This window comes from Trichosurus vulpecula, chromosome 5, assembly GCF_011100635.1.
Source record: "Trichosurus vulpecula isolate mTriVul1 chromosome 5, mTriVul1.pri, whole genome shotgun sequence".
In the NCBI taxonomy this organism is placed as follows: domain Eukaryota; kingdom Metazoa; phylum Chordata; class Mammalia; order Diprotodontia; family Phalangeridae; genus Trichosurus; species Trichosurus vulpecula.
Window position 1 is genome coordinate 140,382,565 of NC_050577.1, and position 20,357 is coordinate 140,402,921.

A 20,357-nucleotide genomic window follows, 5' to 3' on the forward strand; every position below is an offset into this window, starting at 1 on the left:
CATTTTCAAATGATTAAAAAATGCTTAAGTAAATTCTAAAATTTTTTTATATATTTATGCCAAAGTATCCAGGGTTGCCTATTCAGTGGGCTAATTTTTAAAGCAAATACATATATAGTTTAAAAAATTTAAGTTATGTATTTTAATATTGCTTAAAAAGGGAATATGTTCCAGTGGGACCTCTGAAAAAAGTGACACTAATTACTTTTTCCTTTTCAGATTCTCGATACATACTTCTGCCTGTTGTTCTTCATCACCTCCACATGCATTTACAAGAGCAAAAGGATCTCATCATGTGTGCACGCATTCTTAGCAACATATTTTGTCTCATCAAGAAAAATAGCTCAGTAAGTAAACAATCATGGGATGTTAAGTTCCATAAGTGTCTTAAGACTTGGAGGGAAAAAATATGCCACTACTAAGATGTAAGCCTCCGTGGCACTTGTTTTGATTTCCACTTGGGTTTACCTTTTCTTTTCGTATTGAAATAATTTTTGTAAGATAGTGGGACTGATTTTCAGCAAGGAAAACACTGTTACCATGTGCAATTTAGGTCTCCCAACCTTAGATTTCAAGAGAAGGTAATGGAAAGTTAAAAAAAAAATGGACATCTTGGAACTCGAATTGGAGGTCAAAGACCAAAATTCTAGCCCCATGTCTGCCATTTAACCTCTCTGAGTCCAGTGGTCATCATTGCTAAAATGGAGATGATAATATCCATCCTGCTTACCTTGCAGAATTATGGGTATCATGTGAGAAGGAATATGGGCACATTTTGGGAGCAGAAAAGCACTGCTGAAATGTAAAGTGTGATGCAGTGGGAAAAACACTGAATCTGAGTTAGAGGACCTGAGTTCAAATTCCATGTCTGATGCCTACTATCTGTCTAAACTCAGGCAAATCAGCTAAAAGTCTTAGATCTCAAATCTCTTATTTTTACAATGAGGGTATTCAACTAGATGGCCTCCAAAGTCCCTTTTAGCTATAAGTTTACCATCTTATAATCATTATTGTTATTGTTGAAATTTATGAAAATCTTCGTGACAAGTCTTGGATGTTTCTCAGTAGCTGGATCCTAAAAGGACTATCTTTTTGGAGTAAATCCTCCTGGAGCCTGGAAATATCATATCACTGGGGTTCTTAAATAGGGAGCCACAGATCTACAACTGGTCCATGGTTAGATCTCAAGAGGTTCATATACTTGGATGGGGGAAAATACATTTTTATTTTCATTAACCTTTGGTTTCCTTTGTAGTCCTATGTAACTTATTTTGTGCATCTAAAACATTATTCTATGAAGGGTCCACAGGCTTCACCAGACTGCCAGAGGAATCCATGACACAAACAAAGGTTAAGAACCCTTCTCTTAGAGGTACACCTTTGCATTCACCCGTGATTCCTAAGTTGGAAAGAGTTTGGCTATTATCTCCTACCTGTTTCCCTGAAATCACAAGTTTCAATATCTTTGGCATCTTGGGGGGTACAGTGGATAGAGTGCTGCTGGACCTGGAGAAAAATTCAAGTTCAAACACAGCCTCAGACTTTGTTTACTAGGTAGATTTACCAGCAGTGAGGTCCTGGGCAAGTCATTTATCCTCGATCAGCCTCAGTTTCCTCCATTGTAAAATGGATATAATAAAAGCACCTACTTCCTAGGGTTGTTGTATCAAATAAGGTAATATTTGTAAAGCACTTTGCAGAGATTAAAGCGTACTTATATATCATCATCTTCATTGTCTTCTTTGTTGTTAGTTTGAGTAAAATTCTAGCTATTACCTAAAAAAAACCTTTCTCATAATGTTGAAATACTGAAATGCCCTTAGTCCTTGCTGAGAGGGAATTCTAGGTGTTAGGTCACAAGTTATGGTTTTCCTATTTATATGCATAAATAACTTTCTTGTCCAGTTTTGTAACTCTAGCACCGTTACGAAGGCATGGTGCTCATTGGCAGTGATTTTTTAAAAATAACTTTAAAAATTATTATTTATTATTATAATTATAATAGTAATTATTACTATAAATAATTATTTAATTATTAATAGATAATTAACTGTTTTTAAAATGCAGTACCGGACAGTGATTCTTCCTATTCAGTTTGGTTTCTTTCTCTCTATTATTCTATGCTTGTTATCTCCTCTCAATTTTCCTTACTCCTTTTCTAGTAACAGTGACTTGATAGTAAGTGAAATTGGATTAAGTGATTTTGACTCCTACTCTCCTGGGAATAGGGCTGAGAGAAAAAAAACAAAACCCAGAACTGCTTTCCCTGAGGAATGCTCTCTGGATATTCACCAAGAGGGGAAGCTGCCCAGGAAAGGGTGACTAACTTTACTTCAATTATATTACATAGGCCATCAGACCTCATTAGGGACTTTAAAAGGGAAAATGGGAGTGAGTGGAGAAATGAGGAGGAGGATGGAGCGGCATTGTGAGAGAAAGTGTACATTTTTCATCTCTTAAGAATATAAGGAGAAGAACACCACACCTTGCCTCATTGGGTTGGTTTTATTCAAATCCTCATTACTATCTAGAAAATAAACAGGGTTTACTGTAAGCATCAGGTGAAGTGCTTTTGAATTTCAAGTTGTCTCTTTTGGCTTGGAAGTGACAGAGAGTCTCTAGATAAGGACACACACTCTGAAAATGGGGGCTGGGGGTAGCCAAGAACATATATGCAATTTTTCCAGGGGATGTGTAATGTACTTATATATATTAAGAAGTAACTTAACATATTAAATAGAGGACCTGGCAGTTAAGAAGACTTGCTTTCTTGTCTCTGAAAAAGGCTATGTGACCTTGAGCAGGTCATTCCCCCTATCACTCAGCCAGCTGACTCATTGCAGACAGGATGCCAGAAGTGGAATCAGAAAAAACCTGGGTTCACATCTTGCTTCAGGCACTTAAGGTTATATGACTAGTGTAACAACAATGCTGCTAGCAGCTGCTGTGGAGGTATAAGACCAACAATACCGGCACACGGGAGGGCTGCTAGCACAGGTTCTTTGATCTTCTTTTCTAAGGAAAGCAACTTTAAGGGGTTTACTATCTCACTTTAATTAAACATACATATATCATTTACTTAGTTCAGGGGAAAAAGTCAGCACCCTAAACTTCAGAGAAAACACAAACAGAAATTACAAGCAGAAATTATATAAACAGAGCAAATAACACAAATCAGCAGACAGGGCCTCTGTCTGACTATAGCAATACATATGTAGTTACCAGAGAGAGGGAGAAGCACTAACATCTGGGTTTTCGAATCCAGGGAACTCCTTAACAGCTACCCGGAGTCTTGTCTGGCTAAATCACTCTTCTAGTGAGTGAGCCCCACAAAGCAAAATGCTAACCTCGGAATATATATACACTTCTTCAGGGTCAGGGGATGTCACAACCGTGTGACTCAAACTCATGTGACCTAGGCTTTCTTGTGACTTAAGCAGGTAATCAAAGACTCTTGACTCAACCAAAGACTCTTGATTCAGTCGTTTTTGATTAAAACAGAGGCAAGACTCAATCAAAGGCACTTGATTGCCTTAGTGCTGAGAAGCATTCCAAAAGAAAAAACAGCAAAAGGTCCTACTTTGCTTGCCATTACACCTCGGCAACTCATTTTGGTCCCTCAGTTCCATCATCTGAATAGGGGAAGGCAGTTGGATTCACAGGCCTCTAAAGCCATTCCAGCTCTAAATCTGATGCTGTGACCTAATGTGAAATTGTTGATCTGTATTGATTGGTACAGGAAGTTTCCATAATGAGAGTTCTTCACATGGATGAAATAACAAGTCTAGACTCCCACCCCCTAACTAACACCCACATACACATATATACAGGTAATATAAGAAAATGCATTCTAAATCCTGGCCAACAGTCCTTCGTTGTTTATTTTCTTCTAGGCAGCATTGCAAAAAAGATTTCTTCTAGTGGTTAACTACTTGTCCTCGGAATGTTTCCCTGTGCAGCTATTTTAAGTCCTAATTACCAGCCACATGGAATCAATGTGAAACAGTGGGCATAGTGTACCTGCCCAATTCTGGTGATTTCAGACATAGTGTTAGAACTGGCTCAGCTAGATTAACTTTCACAGCACTGGCACATTTGGCCTGGCAGAAAGGCTCCAGGCTTCTTACAGAGGGCACAGTTGCCTATGTATCTCAATTTTTATGTATAGGGATTTTATTGATAATTTTAAAGAACTAGTTAACTATTCTTTCCCGTTTCCTAAAAGAGATTTCTGGGAGAGAAAAAAAATTATATAGTAAAAATGTGAAGATTATTAATGGCACAATTTTAGTTGGTCTACTGCTATCTAACTCTATAACCTTGGGAAAATAACCTAACCTTTCTGGCTGTCTATAGTCTCACCATCCATAAAACAAAGGAATTGAGCTAGATAATTTCCAAGGTTCTTTCCAGCTCTAAAATTTTATAATGCTTATCCTAAATTTGGAAAATCTGTTTTACCCTCATCGTTTAGAAAGGGAAATAGAAATCTCTATTATGTTCATCATAAATACAGTATATACATGTGTATATATTTACATTTTTTTCTCTTTAGGAAAAATCTGTTCTGGAAGAAATAGATGTAATTGTGACCAGCTTGCTGGATATCCTTCTAAGAACCATATTAGAAATCACCAGTCGCCCTCAGCCATCCGGCTCTGCAATGAGGCTTCAATTTCAAGATGTGACGGTAAGATCATAAAAAACCAGGAACATTGGGAAGGGAACAGTTTGTACTTGTTAGGGCTTTGGTTATTTTAAGGGAAGGTCAAAACTGGGTAATGTGGGGAGAGACATCATGAGTGAGTTGTTTTCCTTTATGATGAGTATTGCCATCTTGTAGAGCATCTCCATGGGTTTTCAGCAGGTTTAGCAAACCTGGAATGGATTTGCTAAAAGGCAGTTCAACAATTCTTTAACATTTTAAAATCCAAATTTGATTTTTTTCTTATTTTGCTTCCATTGAATTTACTTGACTTAAAAGCCCACAGCCAGACTGAAAGATTTCTTTTAAAGCCACAAACAATAAAAAAAAAATTACAGAGAAGGAGATAGAGCATTGGATTGGGAATTCTGCTTTAGGGAGCTTTGACACTCTAATTAGCTATGGTACTGTGACACTACCTACTCTGATTTTGTTTCCACATCTAAAAAATAAGGAGTTGGACTGTATGCTCTTTGGGGAAGCCTTCAGCCATAACATTCTCTGAATCCAGAAAATAGACATATAACATTTTGTCGGACTTGTGATATCCTCATACAGGTACTCTGTTCAGTAGTACTAATTCCAGCCCATGTAGGCCCTTTCACTTTGTGTGCCTCTTGTCCATGTCCTCTTAAAAATCCTCCACAGGGATCTACCCAGTGTACCGAAGAGGCCTGCCTCGAAATGTCTACATTGCATAGAAATCTGTGGCACACATGGCCAACTCAACAATATGATTTAGTAATTGATATTAATATATTTTGTATTTAAAATGCACCTTCATTTGACAAAGAGTTTGATTTGATCAATTTGATAGCCTTGGTTCTTCACAGCAATACAGTGATCTAAGACAATTCCAAAAGACTCATGATGGAAAATGCTATCCACAACCAAAGAAAGAACTATGGAGTCTGAATGCAGATCAAAGCATACTTCACTTTTCTTCTTCTTCTTTTTTCTTCTTTCTCATGGTTTTCTCTTTTTGTTCTGATTCTTCTTTCACAACATGACTAATGTGGAAATATGTTTAATATGACTGTATATGTATAGCCTATATCAGATTGCTTGTCATCTTGGAGAGCAGGAAGGGGATGGAGGGAGGGAGAAAAAAATTTGGAACTCAAAATCTTATAAACGTGAATGTTGAAAACTAATAAATGAATAAATAATGAAGGATTAAAAAAAGTTTGGTCTGGCTTAAAATTACTGCTACAATAGAAAATTTTATTTGCATGCACAGGTAAATTTATCATTTTTCAAATGTTATTTGTAATAGTATGCCAAGCACATCTTCTTAAGAATGCTTGTTAACTAGAAATAAATCATTTAACCATTCTGAGCCTCAATTTCCTTCTCTGAAAATCAGGGTTCAGACAAGATAATCTCTAGGTTTCCTTCCAATTCTATTTCCTAGGCTCCTATGAAATATGCTTCCTTTGGTGTTATATGAAAATAACATTATTTTCCTACTGGAGTATGAAATTTTGATTTGCCTTTAAATCACCTTGGGCTTAAGAAGGTTGCTCAAGAAATGAACTATTGTTAGCACTTCAGATCACCTACCTACTCTCTCTGAGCTCAGCTTTACCTGAGTGGGCAGAATGATACAACTAAGCAGCATCAAACCTAGCTTTCCAACCTTTGTCAGAGCAGGGAAAAGAAGAAAAGATTTTTCTTTTAGATTTGAAATGGAAGAGACCATTGTTTACAAAGAAACAAACAAACAAAAGCAGCTTAGCGAGAAAGTTAATTTCCCTTTAATATTATTTGGTACCATTAGGTATTGTCATGACTTTTTATAATGAGAGTATATCAGATTGTTAGCAATAGGCATCACTCTTAATCCTGAAAATCAAAGATAACACAAGACAAGATTTTTTTTAACCTCATAAAATTTTTGCCCGTGTTTGAAATAACCAAAAAAATCCCTCTGATTATAAAGTAAAAACTCATATATGTCAGCTTGATCCTAAGTCATTAAAAAAAATCAGTCCACATCTAAATCATACAGCTTTGGAGAAAGGTAGTGGAAAGAATGCTAGACCATGGAGTCTGAGAATCTAGATTCAAATTCCTGCACTTTGATTTATTAGCTGATTGTGGGCCAGTCATGTAACTTCTTTCATTTTTCCTCCCTATAAAATGGGATTACATTACTGACTGTACAGTGAGATGGATCATTGTGAGGAAGGTGCTTTGTATACTTCTTCAATGCACTTCTACCATCTAGGGCCAAAAGCTTAAATGTAACAAAAATGAGCTTTAAGCTGTAACAACATAATGGATATGGTAAATTAAATGCCTTGTAAAATGTGATGTGCCTAAAAAGAAAGGTTGTGAGTGAGGAGAGATTTTTAAAAATAGAAGAAAGAGGACAGTGATAGAGTACTAAGGCACCTTCCTAACTGGGCCATGTGACATACTTAACTGGAAAACACACTGACCTATCTTTCTGAAGCTAACTCAAGATGTAAAGAATGACTTTTGCTAGGGAATACAGACCTGTACCTTTTTTTTTTTTTAAATGCATCCTTAGTTACATATGTCCTTAGACTTGTCCATGTTAATTACTTTACAGTAAGAAAGATACCCTCTTCGTTCAAAATAACTTCTCTTAGGAATGGAACATGTCAATTTCATTTTTTTCTGTAGAGAATAAGATTTGGTAATAATTTTTTAAAAAATCCACTGTAATAACAGTCCTACAGTACATGTCTATACTAATATGTTTTACAAAACTCACACACATGCACACATGTATGAACACACACATACACAGAGCCCAGAACCATTTCAGTGTGGTACCCTGAATACTGTGGCCAAGTTGAAGGAACTCTTTTTTAAATGTTTTTTGTAAACATATCCACTATTATATCTGTTTGATGTCTGTTCAAACCAGCACTCTGAAGCTGCATTCTCTTTTTCCAAACCAAACGAGGAAACATGTTAATCGAAGGTTAACTAAAGGTCCTCCATTATACAGAATATCACAGTGAATGACAAGGAAAAATATTCTCATATGTAGAAAAGTACTTTCTCACAGATTCCAGTGCCGTTAGCTGAAGAAGGAATACTTGTAGTCTGAGACTCTCATAATCTTATGATTGAGTTCCAGCTGGAAAACCTTGCTACTTCCCTGCTTATCTATATTCTCCAGAGAGCTGCAGTTGCAGTAGATTATCTTCCAACTTAGTTGTAACCACTGTGTGACTTCTTTTCTCTAAGAAAGCAAACCCATTACCTCACAGCTATTTGAGTTCTTTTGTGAGTCAGATCCACAGCCACTCCCAGCCAGCAGAGCAACAGCATGGCAAATTAATTCATTCTTTTTGGACCACTTTATTTTTACCTCAATAGGAACTCCCTTAAGCCTGCTTGATATTTGGGTCCCTTGAGTAAATTCCTTTAAATTCCCATCATCCCCCAGGCCACTAATACCAGATCCATTCAAATTACCCCAGAGCTTTACTTAGCTGCAGTGGAGGGACAATGTAATTATTGGCTTTTGACCTGTACTTTTTCAAATACACACAAATTACTCTTTACCCTAAACTAGAATAACAACAATAATAATAACATTTAAACTATACTTCAAGATTTTTAAATAATTTGACTCACCATTGCATTGTGAGGTAAAGTATTGTTGGTACCTTGCGGGCATGCTCTATGAGAAGGAAGAATGACAAAATATATAAGCTTCTGAAGCTACTGATAAGGAGCCTACTGATTTGTGTTGTTCAGTCAAATTATAAGACAGGAAAGATGAACAAAGGAAAATAAAGTGTTTCCCTTCCTATAATCAGCTACACTACAGATTCTGAGGAAGATGAGGCTTGTAAGAGTTAAACAATTTGCCTGTGGTCACGTAGCCCATAAGAGAGCTATGACTCAAACTTGGGGGGGGGAGTCTTTTCATTATGTTGTATTGCTTCTCTCACTTCTATTATGAATCAAATTATGTTCTAAAAAGATTTAGGGACATGTCATTATATCTTTTAGCATATAACATGGAAAAATCTATAATGTGGGAGTTATATCCAATGACCAGTATGACTAGAAGCTTTTGCTTTATACCTAATTCTAGGTAATGGTAGCCTTATTTTTCAGTTTTAAAGAATTATACTTTTCATTATTCTACCAACTATTCTTCAGACTTTAAAATGATCCCTCTAACTGGATTAAATGCCACTGTAATTGGCTCCTTTCAGTATTCTAATTGTACAGATACACATTTTATAAAGAAGCATAAATGGCTATTTTGCTTCACACCCTCAAATAATTGGACTCTAGAGTTTCTTAGAACTTACAAATGCTTTTCTTTCTTTGCACATAATTCTCTCAGGTCTTTTCATATCCAGTTGACTCATCTCAGCATAGGTCATTTCTAGGATGGATGCTGTGTGTATATCACATAAGAAAGTTTTTTAAAAAAAAACTGTGCATATACACAGAGACAGACAGATAGAAAGATAGATTAGATAGATACTGTATGAAAGTCAATACTGCGTAGTAGTTAGCAACCTGACTTGGGAGTCAGAAACACCTGAGGTCAAGTCCTATATCTGATACATAAAAGCAATGCAATTAGGGGGCAAGTCAGTTAACCCTGTAGTACCCAGAGAAAAGTTTCTGAGACTCTTTTAAGATGCTAGTCTCAATTGGTAGAGTCAGTTTACACACTGGGAGTTCCCTGCACAGATGAAATCGCAGATGTGGCACCCCCCAAAATCACCTCCAGCATCTCTGTAATGGAGTGTTTCATTAATGGTAGCCTTACTCATAGTTTTACGCACACACATGTGTGATTGTGTGTATATATATGTATATACACACATGTGTATGTATACATATATGTATATGTACACATATATTACAAAATCTTTTAATATTGACTCTATAAAAATAATCTGGGTCTCTTTTTATTTATTTCAGCTACTTTGTATATTAAAGAATGCCTATACTAAAAATTAAGTGATTCTGTTCCAGGGAATATTATCTATTGTATTTTTTTTTTACCAGTTAAGTGAACTTTGGATTGCTTATATTAATATATTTCTTTAGTCTACTGAAACTAAGGAATCTAGTAGTAGCGATAAATTTTTCTGCTCTCTTTTATTAAATGAAGATTGAAAAGAAGGGTGATAACTTTTTTAAAAAGAAAATTATCATTAGAATTGGAGTAGGATAGAAAGAATTGGGGAAGGTTTGGTCACAGTATTATAAGATTTGGAGCTGAAAGAGACTTTAGAGATCATCTTATTCAATGCCTCTGCAACTCTTCCCCCACCCCATTCCTACCTCAGCACCTCTACCATTCTACAGATGAAGAAATCAGTTCCAGAGAAGTTGAGTAATTTTCCTAAGTTCAAAGTTCTCAGTTCATGACTCTTGGGGATTTTGATTATGGGGAATCAGATACTGATGGATATTTTTTCCATTACACTGGAGACCCTAAGGATATTGATATACCTGAAGATTCACATGTTCCCAGTTCCCAAAAGCCCTTTTGGTAAATTCTTTAATAAGCTTGACAAGTCAGGGGATTTGTACGGTCATAAAAAAAATAGACTAGTAGTGTTCAAACTGATTTTAAACCAGCTCTTCTGAGCTCATGCTTGGACATGCCTAAAGACACACCAAGTGCTGTCTAGCTTGAAGAAAAAAGAATGTCCATAATATTTCTGATCATGAGCCTGTTTGCTTACCTGAAAATCTTATCCATCTGGATGAGCGTAACATCCTGATGATGTTAGAATGGAAACAGACCTTTGATTTCAATTCCATTATTCTTCCCCTTAGTCCTTATTACACAATCTTGAAGGTTTTTGAGTGTCTAAATAAAAGTAATTAATAGTGGTATTGGGGGTGAGATTTACATAATTACATTAGAATTAATTTATCAACATGAATATACTGCCTTTCTCCCAGTTACCTAGACTCAAAATGGCAGACTCATCTTTGACTCTTATTTCTCCTTCACCCCCAATTTCTTGTTGTCAAATATTATTCTACCTCTACAGTGTTTTTCCATCCTCTCCCTTTTTATCTATTTTCATTGCTTTCATGACCTCGCCCCTGGACTTTTGTGGTAGCTTCCTGGCCTCCTATCACATTTGGTTTCTTCCTTCTGTTGTCTACTATTGCCAGAATGAACTCCCTCAAGCAGAGCTCTAATCATAGCACCCTTTCACACATACCACCCTCAAAAACCTTCAGTAATTCCACTTTGCTTACAACACAGAGTCCAGATTCCTCATTCTGGCATTCGGTGTTTTACACAATATGGCCCTAACTTACCTTTCTAGACTTAGCTCCTAATATCCCCCAACAAATAATAACCCAAGCTCTGGCCAGATTGATCTACTTTTCAAAGTGGTCCCTATACATAACTAATGCTTTCCCTTCTACCCCTCTTTTGATCATGCAGTTCCTTATTACAGGAATACACCCCTTCCTTCTCCAGCTAATGAAATATTATCCATCTTTTAAAAACTAGTTCAGTTATTTCCTCTCTAATAAAGTACTATTCTTTCCCTTGCCCCCACAAACCAGATGTAATCTATCCCTTATCTAAGTGCCTTTAATACATTATACTTGTTTTTTCCTTTATCATTTTCTGTTATTTTAGTCATCTTAACCCCTCTACTAATTCTTAAAGACAAAGACTTTTAATTAGTCATTGTTAATAATATCTGTCACTTGATTGACTCTTCCTTGTTCTTATATTGTAAGGCAAATTAATCACAATGACCATATTTTTAAAAAATAAGGGCATAAAAATGAGTAAAGCAATCTGTAGACCTATATTCCTATCTGTTTGTTAAATTACTGTAATCTGTGTTTCCCAGTGCATTTCATATTTAAAATATTTGTGTTTTCAGTGTAACCTCCTTGCTCAACTAATCATTTATCCTCCTCTAATTAGAGCAATAACATTTAAAACAATGTAAGTGCGACAGGAAAAACCATCAGTGTAAACTGATTCTAGATTTACAGAATTGCAGCTTAATTGGAATTTTTTCCCTGCATCTGTACTTACACAAAACATAAGTGTGATTTTTTGATAAAAGACAGAATGAGCACCCTAAAAAATGTGGACAGTTTGAATGGGAAAGTTAAAGTGGTCCATTGTTTTTTTGTCATAGCTACTTCCATGATCCATGGAAGATGATTTTCTTTCCTAGCTGACTGCTAATCACCTATTGCCCTAAATTATTATATTCAATAAACTTTGTCATTTTAATATTACAGAAAACCTTTTAAAAGACAGCATTAGTAGTTGGCATATATTTGAAATCAATGAAATGATATGTCTTTTACCGTGTCCTTGAGTTCATCAGACTGGGCAAATAATTTCATGAAAAAAATGGCCTGTCTTTACATCCCAAGTTCTAGAACTTAGGAGAGATCTCTGGCTAGTCAAAATTGACGTGACTTTGTGACATTTAAGAAGTTTGAGAGATATAATTTCTGGGTAGTTAATCATGTTATTAATAATGTTAGAATATTACCGATAAAATGGGTCATTGACATTCTCTACTGTAAGAGACCAATCATGGTGGTAGGCTCACAGTTTATATGCTCTTGGAAGAATGAGTGTTTCTGAGGGTGGCAGTCAACTCTGGTTGGTTAACAATTAATGAGAGAGAACAAATATTACAATGAGAGATAAACCTATTCTAAAGAGAGGCTGGGGGAATGTAACTTTGATCAAGACATTTACTTCCAAATCACTCCCAGCCTCAGGAGCAAATATAGTCAAAGGGTCTATGTCTCCCACCCAAGCCTGGAACAGAGAATTCTATAGGCCATAGTTTTATCTTAGATCAAATTCCTTGTAAGGTTGAATGGGGTAAGAATACATAGATTGAGGAGAATGGTAATCCTGTCTGTCATCATCAGTCCTATTCTTCAGGGGCTAAGCCTTAAAATGAGAAAAAGAGGGAGAACTCTGGATCTCCCCAAATCATTGATTATTAATAATCATTTTTCTCAATTGTACAAAGGAAGAGCTGATCACTCAAGTAACTAAACCTTAAGCCATCTAAAAATTTATATACCGTAACTAAGATCTTGAATTATACTTAGAAAAAAAATAGATTAAAAGACAGATTACAAAATACTGTTAAAAATAAATTCTTCATTTCACTTAGAAGTCAAGCTATTTTGTTTAATAACAGCTGAATCTTCTAGATGGTCTTCAGGGAATAGCCCTGCTTAGTACGTGTCTTACTAGTCTTACCTAGAGATTATTATGACAAAGTCCATTTTTTTTGAAAGGAAGGGCCATCCTCTCCAAAAGGCATATATATAAAAAAGACAGTTTTGAGTCCTAACTGTTAAATAACATTCCAGAATCTGCTGTGAATATCTAGCATTTATATAGCACTTTAAGGCTTGCAAAATACTTTACATATATTATCTCCTGTTATCCTTATAACAACCTTGTGAACTAGTTGCTGTTATCACCATTTTATAGATCAGGAAGCTGAATCTAGACAGGTTAAGTGAATTGCCCAGGATCACACAGCTAGTGACTGAGGCAAGATTTCAACTCAGGATTTCCTGACTCCGAGTCCATCACTCTGTGCCATCTAGCTGCCCTTAGCTGCCATTATGAATGTAGAGTCTGTGAACATCAGGGACAATCAATTGTTTTTCAGTTATATCTGACTTTTCATGACTCCATTTGGGGTTTTCTTGGAAAAGGTACTTGGAGTGGTTTGCCATTTCCTTGTCCAGCTCATTTTACAGATGAGGAAACTGAGGCAAACAGAGTTAAGTGACTGGCCCAGGGTCTCCCAGCTAGTAAGTGTTTGAGGCCAGATTTGAATTCAGGAAGATGTCTTTCTTATTTCAGGCCTGGCACTCTCTCCACTGTGCTACCTAGTTGCCCCATTCCTCTTGAAATTAGCAGCAAATATATTAGAAATGTTTTCATTTGCCTACCTACATAGCCATCTTTTTATACAGAGTGAGTTCAGATCAATTTCCACTTGTCAGGTTCTTTCATCAGCTGTGATTTTGCTGAAGGGACAGAATGTTGAGTAACACCATACTTGAGGCATTGAAGCTTCACATAGTTCACAAATTAAGTGCCCTCAGAAATATTATAAAAGTGGAGCATGAGAAGAGAACCCTTTCAGATCAGTTGTCTGAGACTAGAGTCTTTTCTCTGTAACTTGTCAGGGTCCCCCCATAGAACAGCTCCACCCCATGTTACCATGTGGCTAACTGAGCTCATGCCTCAGAGAGGGGCCCTGAAGGGTCACCACATCAGTAAAAGCAGGAATAGAGCCATTGGCCTCAGTTCAGTCCATTTTTTTCTGAGGATAACAAATATTCTAATACAACCCTATACTTCAAAAAGGACTGTTGGTTTACAAATGCCAACATGTTCTCTTGCACAGGCTTTCTCTCTCTGGGAATATGTCAGATCAATGGGACAGTCCCTTAATGAATGTGTTACTATCTCACCTCCTTATCCTTGGCATGGTATTGTGCCGCAGAGAGTTGGGGGTGGGTGGGAAGGGAGAGAGCTAGTTTGGGCTTTAGGTACCATTGTTCAAGATGAGCATACTTTGAAAGTGATGGATCTATTGTATTATCTGTCCAAAATAGATACGATAAGTTATTTATACCAGCAGCCTTAGCTGTCCAAATACAATGAGAACCAAGAATTCAATTGAACCATTTTAAAGCACCTACTAGATGCCAGACAACATGCTAGGTGTTAGAGATAAAAAGACAAAAGGAAAGCAGTTTCTGACCACACAGAACTTTCTTTCTACTGGGATGGAGAGGAGTGGGGAGTGGGAAGAATAAGAAATAATAAAAAAAGACTTCTGAGAACTTGGAAAAGCAAAAAGATCCGTGTACTTTAATTCACGTTTTTTTTTTTTAATTCATGGGAAAGCCCTTCAATACCTCATCTAGACCAGGGCTTCTTAAACTTTTTCCACTCATGACCCCTTCAGTGCTTCTTTAACTGTGGGTTTAAACCCACAGTTCTAGACCTTATTGCCTTATTTTGGGCTCAGTTATGAGCTTGATTATCTGGCGTGTTAGCTCATAGCAAAATCAGAGAGGAAGACGTGATGCAGCTAGAGACAGACTGAGACACACTGAGAATATCAGGAAATGACAGTCCGCTGTGTTACAGCAAAAGTGGACACAGGCCACCTGGAAAAAGCTCATGCAAGAATTCAAAAAGCATAAGTTTGGGGACATTTCATATAGGGACAAAAAGTCCAGTACCTGCTGGCTGTCTAGCCTCTGAGGCCATCATTATGTTATAGCACAGTGTAACCACTGTCAATACTAGATGTTACATGGGTACCCACGTAATGTAAACTGACCTAAAAGAAAGGCCTCCCATATGTTGAGTTGATTCTCTGTTAAAGCATCTATGGAAAGACACATATAAGAGACAAGTGGGAAAAAAGGTTGTAGATGAGTGGTGATCTCTTCCTGTGGAAGGATACCCACACCATTATGATCCCAGATCCATTGAAGGAGAATTATTGAGTTGGACTTATCAAGAAGTTGTTTGATTATGCTGTGTCTTCTATTTAAATAGGCAGGGATGTTTATAATCTGTTTTTGGAAGGATTCTCATAAAAAATCATTAATACTTTTTTAAACCCTTGGTACTTAATGGAGGAGGTAGTAATCTTCATTTAATGGAAAATATCTCATTTTTTGATGATGCCAGTTATTATTTTAATTCCTCATAGGTAGGCAGGGTGTCACTAGGGTTAGTCTGCTATTTAAGAAGTAATCCATAGAGATAAATTTATTTTTACCAAATACTGGTAGTTTCCTCTGAATCTCAATAGGTTTAAGTGAAGTAGATGGTTTCTCCTTACAGTGAGAAAAGAATAACTGTCTCTGAGATTGTAAACCCTAATTTAGATCAGGAATTCTTAACAATTTTGTGTCATGGACCTGTTTGATGCTCTGTTGAAACATATGGGCCCCTTCTTAGAATAATGTTTTTAAATGCATAAAATAAGATACATAGATTTACAAAGGAAACCAATTATGTTTAAATACAGTTATCAAATATTTTTTAAAAGGTTCACAGACCCCTGGTTTAAGAAAATTTAAAATTTAAATTAACTGGGCCCATGGCCTACAGTATCACTTCAGGTTGTATTACATGCCACAATACTTTGTGTTTTCAGGTTTTACAAGTTACCTTTAAGGAGGATAGAGACTATTTTGATGATGATGATGATGATGATAAAAACTATAATAATTTATATAATGCCCTGTTTTACAAAATGCTTTGAAAATATCATCTCATTTTATTCTCACAACAGCCCTGAGAGGCAGGTCTGATTACTATTCCCATCTTACAGCCAGGGAGACTAAGGCTGAGTGAGGCTAAGTGAGTTGTTCATGATCACACACTTGAGAAATATCTTCAGCAGGATTTGAATTCAGATTTTCTGAACTCCGGGTTCTTCTGAATGGGGTGCTTCGCTATAATATATGATTTTCTCTGTAATTAGGGAGAGTTTGTTGCCTGCCTCCTGTCCCTGTTACGACAGATGACAGATAGACATTATCAACAGCTTCTTGATGGCTTCAGCACAAAGGAAGAACTAAGGGTAAGTGACTCTTTTGACTTTTCTTTTTTCTCCTCATTATCCCTCTTTGTTTGTTCTCTTTTTCCTCCATATCATAATTAAAGGAGTATTGTTTATACTTGCTGATGTTAAAAAACTGAGTTGTTTCTCAGCAGATGGGGATAGGAGTATCTAATCAGTGGTATAGACTTTTTAATTTACAGTGGCTCTTGGGGTTTCTGGGAGTTGAGTGAAACAACTCCCTATTGTTTCCACGCAGTGGCCTTGGTAACATTTGTCCTTCCTAGAAAATGATAGAAAGGACAAGCTAAAGAAAATGTCTTCTTTCTTTCAAACAAGGGACTGTGGATCACAGTGTTATTGACAAGTTCCAGAGCCCACTCTCAGGGGTAATTTGGGTTGTATTCTACATCTTTTGCCACCTAAGGGCTCTAATCAATATGATGTATTAGTCTGACAGTATGACATTAAACACCATAAATTTCAAGTTGGTACAAAAAACCAGTCTTTGTCTACGACTTGAGCAATATTTCAGTTTTTTTCCCCTAATGTCCACCAAAACCCTGTAGGCTCACTGTTTCTCTTTAGTGACCAGAGCTGTTGGCAATTTTCTGCCCTTCTTTACATTCATTTTACTGTCCTGTTACCTGTCCTTACTCGTCTAGATAAGTCAATGTGGCAGATGAATTAAATACTCTGGTCTACCTTGGCAGTGGAGAGGCTTGCCAAATATTAGAGAAGGAAAGGGCTTTAGAGCTCATCTGGTAGGAAAGGAGGCAGAAACCTAAATATAGCATCTTATCTGTTCAGAATGAGCACAGCCACTTACGTTAAAGAATGCATTTTGAATATGTGCTGAGAAAGGGTACTAGACCTATATCACGCATTCATCTCTCATTTCTAATCCTGTGGATTAACAGATATTTGGGTAACTACAGAAGAATCTTTTAGGGATGTCTGTGCTATTTGGGAGTTTTGACTAATGAAGCACAAAGCAGATTAGGATAATGCTTGATGCAGAGACTGCTAAAGGATGCACAAAGCAAGATGTGTGTGTGCATATGTATTTCTTTTTTTTTTGTGAAAGATTAACTATATTTCCCTGCATCCTATCCGGTCCCCCATTTATTCAGTTTTCTCCTTTGACCTTCTCCCTTTTCAAAAGTGTTTGCTTTTAACTGCCCCTTCCCCCAATCTGCCCTCCCTTCTATCATCCTCCCCCTCATCCCCCCTACTTACCTGTAGGGTAAGATACCCAATTGAGTGTGTGTGTTATTTCCTTCTTAAGCCAAATCTGATGAGGGTAGGGTTCACTCATTCCTTTTTACCTACCCCCTCTTCCCTTCCATTATAACAGTTTTTTCTTCCCTCTTTTATGTGAGATAATTTACCCCATTCTCTCTTCTCTCCTTTTCTCCTTCTCCCAATATATTCCTCTCTCACCCCTTAATTTTATTTTTTCAGATATCATCCTTTCATATCAACTCACCCTGTACCCTCTGTATATTTTTATATACAGATATTCCTTCAACTACCCTAATACTGAGAAAGGTCTCATGAATTACAAGTATCATCTTTCCATGTAGGAATATAAACAGTTCAACTTTAGTAAGTCCCTTATGAATTCTCTTTCCTGTTTACCTTTTTGTATTTCTCATGATTCTTGCATTTAAAAGTCAGATTTTCTCTTCAGCTCTGGTCTTTTCATCAAGAATGCTTGAAAGTCCTCTATTTCATTGAAAATCCATATTTTGTCTTGGAGTATTATACTCAGCTTTGCTGGAAAGGTGATTCTTGGTTTTAATCCTAGCTCCTTTGACCTCTGGAATATCATATTCCAAGCCCTTTGATCCCTTAATGTAGAAGCTACTAGATCTTGTGTTATCATGATTGTGTTTCTACAATACTCAAATTGTTTCTTTCTGGCTACTTGTAATATTTTCTCCTTGACCTGGGAACTCTGGAATTTGGCTTCAACATTCCTAGGAGTTTTCCTTTTGGGATCTTTTTTCAAGAGGCCATCAGTAGATTCTTTACTTCCACCATCTGTGGGCTTGGGGCTTGGAAACAGCTGCCGCTGCTGCTGCCACTGCCACTGCTACTGCAGCCACCTCTGCCGCCCCCTGGGCTGGGTCTGGATCATGCACTTCTCTCACCCAGATCCAGCAGTTTTCCCAATGACCTGCTCAGTTGTCTTTGGCGTTTGTGGGTTGAGAAGTCTGGTAATTGCCACAGCTCAGTGATTCAGGGCCCTGAGGCCAGCTCCACCCAATTTGCTCCAGCCTGGTCTGTTCTGTGCGGCCCACACTGGGCTGTGCTCTGTTCCTGGCATGGTGTGATAGACCCTTCCTAGTGACCATCCAGGCCATCTTGGGCTGGAGACTTGTTTCACTCTGTCATTTTGTGGGTTCTGTAGCTCTAGAATTTGTTTAGAGTCATTTTTTACAGGTGTTTGGAGGTATTTGGTGGAGAGCTCAAGGAAGTCACTGTTTTCACTCTGCTACCTTGGCTCTGCCTCCGTGCCTGTGTATTTCCCCAGAGACTAGAGTCAAGAGTTGACTGTGCCTCTGGAAACATGAAAATCTGAATTTCTCAGATGAAGATGACTGTACAGCAGCATTCATTGAATTCCTATTCTGTAACATCATTTGTGCTAACAGAGTTGTAAGCTCCATGAATATGTCAAGAGTACAGGCATTTATTAAGCACCTATTATATACCAAGAACTCTGCTAACCTCCCAGGACACAAAGAAGAGCAAAAACAGGCTCAGCTGTCAAGGAGCTCACAGTCTAATGTGAGAGACAACATGCAAACAAGATTATAAGCAAGATAAATTGGAGCTAATCTCGGAGTGAAGGCAGAAGCGTTAAGGGAGACTGGAAAAGCCTTCTTGCAGATGATGAGATTTGAACTGAAAAATGAAAAAAGTCACAAGACATAGATGAGGAGAGAGAATTCTAGGTATAAGATATAGCCAGTGAGAACACTCAGAGATGAGGAGGAAATTTTGTCTTGTCTAAGTTTTATACTCTTCCAATGCCTACAAGAATGTGTTATAGGCAGTGGGAACTTCATGTATGTTTGATCAACTGAATTTCTCTTCTGAAGAATTACATTTTAATGGAAGAATGTAGTTTTATCACTCCACAAGCAATTTAATTGTTTTAATAATAATAGCTAGCATTTATATTAGCACTTTAAGGTATGGATGGATGGATATAAGAATCTCGTTTTACTCTGACAATAGCCATTTAAGGTAGATGCTGTCATTAACCCCATATTCATGACAAGGATACTGAGGCTGAGAAGGATGAGTGACATCTTAGGATTTCCTTACTTCAGACCCAGCCTTCTATCCATTATACTACCATCTTGCTGCCTGATTATCGTGTTCCGAGCAATGGGCTAAGTTTTGCGCATATAAAGACAAAAGCAAACAGTGTCTCTTCTCAAGAAATTTGTGTTCCAACATGGAAAGCAACGTGTACATATATATATATATATATATATATATATATATATATATATATATATATATATATATATATATATGCACATATATATGTATACATACACACACACACGTGCATGTGTGTGTGTGTGTATGTATATTAGACATGCAATGCAGATACTTAGGAACTTTAGATGAGAAGGCACTAACAGCTGTGGTGGGGTAGGAGAGAGAGATAAGGGAAGGCCCTGATAACAGTGATGTTTGAGTTGATTCTTGAAAGGACATCAAAGCTCAGAGGGCTGGAAGGTGAGCCTTCCAGGCATGTGCCAGCATAAAGGCACAGATTTGGGAAATGGACCATTAGAACAGCAACTTAGACAATATGGTGGTATTATAGCATATACGAGAGGGAAAGGGATGGTGGAGAAGAAGAGGGGGGAGAAAAAATGTATAAGAAGACTGGTAAGGTAGGATGCAACCAGACTGTGGAGAGCTTTAAATGCCAAACAGAGAAATTTATATTTGATTCTAGAAATAAGAGAGAGCCAATAGAATTTTAGTAGGAAGGTGACACTATCCTGTATGTGCTTTAGGAAAATAAC

The 20,357-nt window shown here is 37.1% G+C and overlaps 1 protein-coding gene across 2 annotated transcripts in view; it reads left to right on the forward strand.

The window, feature by feature from the left end:
* DOCK4 (dedicator of cytokinesis 4) overlaps positions 1 to 20,357 on the forward strand; it is a 541,696-nt gene that overhangs the window by 400,044 nt on the left and 121,295 nt on the right. For both annotated transcript variants that reach the window (XM_036758430.1, XM_036758431.1), the window contains exons 24-26: positions 220 to 347; positions 4,556 to 4,690; positions 16,222 to 16,320. In XM_036758430.1, the coding sequence (XP_036614325.1) occupies positions 220 to 347; positions 4,556 to 4,690; positions 16,222 to 16,320 (362 nt within the window). The remainder of the gene's footprint in view (positions 1 to 219; positions 348 to 4,555; positions 4,691 to 16,221; positions 16,321 to 20,357) is intronic.